The following is a 3,235-nucleotide window of genomic DNA, read 5'->3' on the forward strand; positions in this document are numbered from 1 at the left end:
ACCCCCGCCGCCCCCGCCTAACGACCCCCGGTTGCCTGGACGGCCGGCCTGGGACACCCGGTGGCCAGCGCGGGCCTGGCGGCTCCTCTTGGCCTCCGAGAGGCGCGCGCTCTCGGAGCGCCCCCTATCCCCTGCGCGCTGTCCCTACAACTCCTTCCCGCGAGCCGACCGGGCGCGGCGCCCCTTCCTCCCGCTCTTCCCGGAGCCCACGGAGCCCACGGAGCCCAAGGACCTGTCGCTGCTCGAGCGGGAGCAGCTGGCCCGGCGGGAGGCCCTGCTGCGCGCGGCCTGGGCCCGCAGTCCCCGCCCGCGCCACGCCTCCCTGCTCAGCTCGGTGGCCGCGGACTTCGCTCGGCCCAGCTCGCTACCTGCGCCGTGCGCCGGTCCCACCTGCACCTGCCGCAAAGCCGGCCAGGCCTGGAGGCGCCCGGCATCGTCGCTGCGGCTGCCGTTCTACCGCGAGGCCTGCCAGGGGCGCGTGCCGGCAGGGACCCCCACCTGGCCGCACGGACAGCACGCCTGCTTCCACGCCCATGCCAATCTGCCGCTCTGCTGGGGTACTGTCTGCCCTCACCTCCCACCCTGTGCCAGCCATGGCCCCTGGCTCCCTGGGGTCTGGGGGCCTCAGGGGCACAGGGGCAGGACTCTGGGGCTGAGCACAGGCTACAGGGACAGTGAGGGGCTGGATGAGGTCAGCAGGGTGGCCTGCGGAATGCACGGCCTCCCAGGCCCTTGCACCTGGAGGCGGTTCTCCAGTCTGGAGTCGGAAGTGTGAGGTCGACAGTGGGAGTGTCAGCCTCTCTGGCTCCCAGCAGCTGGACTCGGCCTGGCACTGCCAGGGTTAGTGGGCAGTTAGGCTCGGGCTCTTCCAGCTTCTGCCAGGAATCCTGGTGCTGGGGTCCTGGTGACCCAGGAATCCTGGCCCTGAGGCCCTGGTGACAATGTCTTCCAGGTCAGTTCAGTGGCCACAGCAGCCCCAGATCCTGGCGTGGGCTGGGTTGTTGCTGTCCCCTCCCCGTGCAGAGCCCCCCTAGCCAGTCTGGAGTCCTGGGGAGCGGTGGTATCAGACCCAGCAGGGTCTCCCTGCCCTGGTGTGAGCCCGTGCCTGGCATGGCGGCTGCAGGGTTGATGTGGAGCTCAGGACTGGAACTTGGGCTGGGCAGGGCTGTCCTGCTCCTTGCTCCACCCAGCCAGAATTTCTCCCCATCTGAACATGGGACATTAAACACACCTTTTACAACCCACTGGGCCCGAATGCCTCATTCTGCACCTGAAGGGGATGCATCACGGGAGTATCCCAGGTGTGGTGCTTCCTAAAGCAGGCGAGCAGCTCCGTCTGGGGGAAACTTTGCCTCAAGGGTATCTGGGAGTATGGGGAGCAGGTGAGGCTGAGAGAGGGCTCCGACAGCAGCAGAAGGCACTTAGTATTCAGCCCAGCTCCCGCCCACCCTGGCGCCTGATGTGACAAATGTGCTCAGCACAGGGGCTCTGGAGTGATGGATGGAGGCCATCCTCAGTTTCTTTGAACAGAGAGGCTCCCGCTAGGGGCTCTGGGTGTCCTGTCCTGCCCAGGGCCACCCACAGGTGGGGAGCGGTCTGCTGTGGTGGGGACCTGCTAGGTGTGATTGGGCCTGGACTGCATTCTCTCTGTGGCAGCCATGCATCGCCCAGTGCTGCCAGCCAGACTCTGGGAGCTTGGCCTGGGTGGCCTCCAAGGTCAGGTACAGCTCTGCCTCCTGGAGCTGGGAGTCCTCAGGGGGCAGCGAGCCAGCTCAGAGAATTTGCCTGCCCTCCCAGCCCCCTCCTCCCTCTGGGGCTCCTGCCCCACCGCCTTTCTCTGTCACCTCGCATCGGCCCTGGCCCACCTTTTTAGGGCCCTTGCTTACACTTTTCAATGCTTTCACATCTGCGATTGCATTTAACTCCCCAAAAGGCTCCGTGAAACCAGCAAGCGTCCATTCTTCCACTCATTCCACAAACACTATGGCAGGCACTATGGGTACCGCCAGCCCCCTCTAACTGCTGGGCGCGTGAAGCCTGAGACCTTGCTGTCCTTCACGAGGCGGGTTGAAGCAGGGCAGATATTAACTGTTACGAAGAGGGAGCCTGGGAGGGGCGGTGGTGGGGTGTGAATACATTGTGAGTCTCTGTCCAGGGCTCTTTTCCAGGGTACCTTGTTGCTTCCCAGGAACCTGGATCCCTCTCCAGTCTGCAGACCAGCTGCCTGGGTCGGGGCCACAGGAATTGAAGTGTTAGTTTTACTTTAGGGGCGAGAGCAGCTGAAATGGTAGGGTGGGGAAATTTCCCACACACCGAATTCCTCTCAAGATTTCTGAGCCTTTCCGTTCTTGGCTGACGTCTGGCTGCCCCGAGGATGGGTAGACTCTATTTGTTGTTGTGTGCCGTTGCTCATAGTGACCCTATAGGAGAGAGAAGAACTTCCCCATAAGGCTTCCTAGGCTGTAATCTTTGTGGGAACAGAGTGCCAGGTCTTTTCTCCCGTGTTGCCACTGGGTGGGTTTGACATGCTGACCTTTCGGTTAGCAGCTGTGTGCTTGACTGTTGCGCTCCCAGGGTTCCTTGGACCCCATCTACTAGTCAATTCCATGTTCTCCTCCCTGTGGGTTGTCTGTGGTGGTGTGGTCATGGGCTGGTTCCAGGCCCAGGATCAGGGGGCTCAACACAGGTGGAAGAGTGTGAGCTTAGGTGAGTGCTAGAGGCCAGTGCTCTGGAAGGAAGCTTGACCTTCGCTGCGGCCACTGGGAGTGAGAGGGTTAAGCTGTTGCCCCCCAGCCTCCTGACCTGACCCCTCTTCCTCCCTGAGTCGGGTTGGGTGCAGCTCTGGTGGAAGGCAGCAGAAGGGGAGGCTGGGAGGAGTCCTCAAGGCCCGGCTGCTCTCGCTCACTGCCCATGATCATTAATAACCAAGAACTGGAAAGCTAATTAATTAAAGGCAAAATGTGGAGTTGAGCCTGCTGCTGGCTGGCTCCAAGGAAGGGCCCAACCTGCCCCTGGGGCCAGGTGCTTGGCTGCCTTATCCTTTCTCTAGGAATCACTTCTGGGGGAGCAGCGAGCCTGGGGCCAGGAGGAAGGCCTCCCACTGCAGGTCTCCTGTTCCTGCCGCTATGCCCCTGCCTCTCCACTGGGGGTCACGGAAGGGTCCTGCACTACCCAGGAGAGGGCAGAAAGCCTGGCCGAAGAGAGAGGCAGCTGCATGGGAGATTGACCGGAAGTC

The 3,235-nt window shown here is 62.6% G+C and overlaps 1 protein-coding gene across 1 annotated transcript in view; it reads left to right on the forward strand.

Annotated features, from left to right (window-relative positions):
• GRIN2C (glutamate ionotropic receptor NMDA type subunit 2C) overlaps nucleotides 1-775 on the forward strand; it is an 11,618-nt gene extending 10,843 nt beyond the window's left edge. Inside the window, exon 13 of the mRNA XM_004374404.1 lies at nucleotides 69-775. Coding sequence (XP_004374461.1) covers nucleotides 69-775 — 707 coding nt within the window. The remainder of the gene's footprint in view (nucleotides 1-68) is intronic.
• The last annotated feature ends 2,460 nt before the right edge of the window (nucleotides 776-3,235 follow it).

Source organism: Trichechus manatus, unplaced genomic scaffold, assembly GCF_000243295.1.
Source record: "Trichechus manatus latirostris isolate Lorelei unplaced genomic scaffold, TriManLat1.0 scaffold00028, whole genome shotgun sequence".
NCBI lineage: Eukaryota > Metazoa > Chordata > Mammalia > Sirenia > Trichechidae > Trichechus > Trichechus manatus.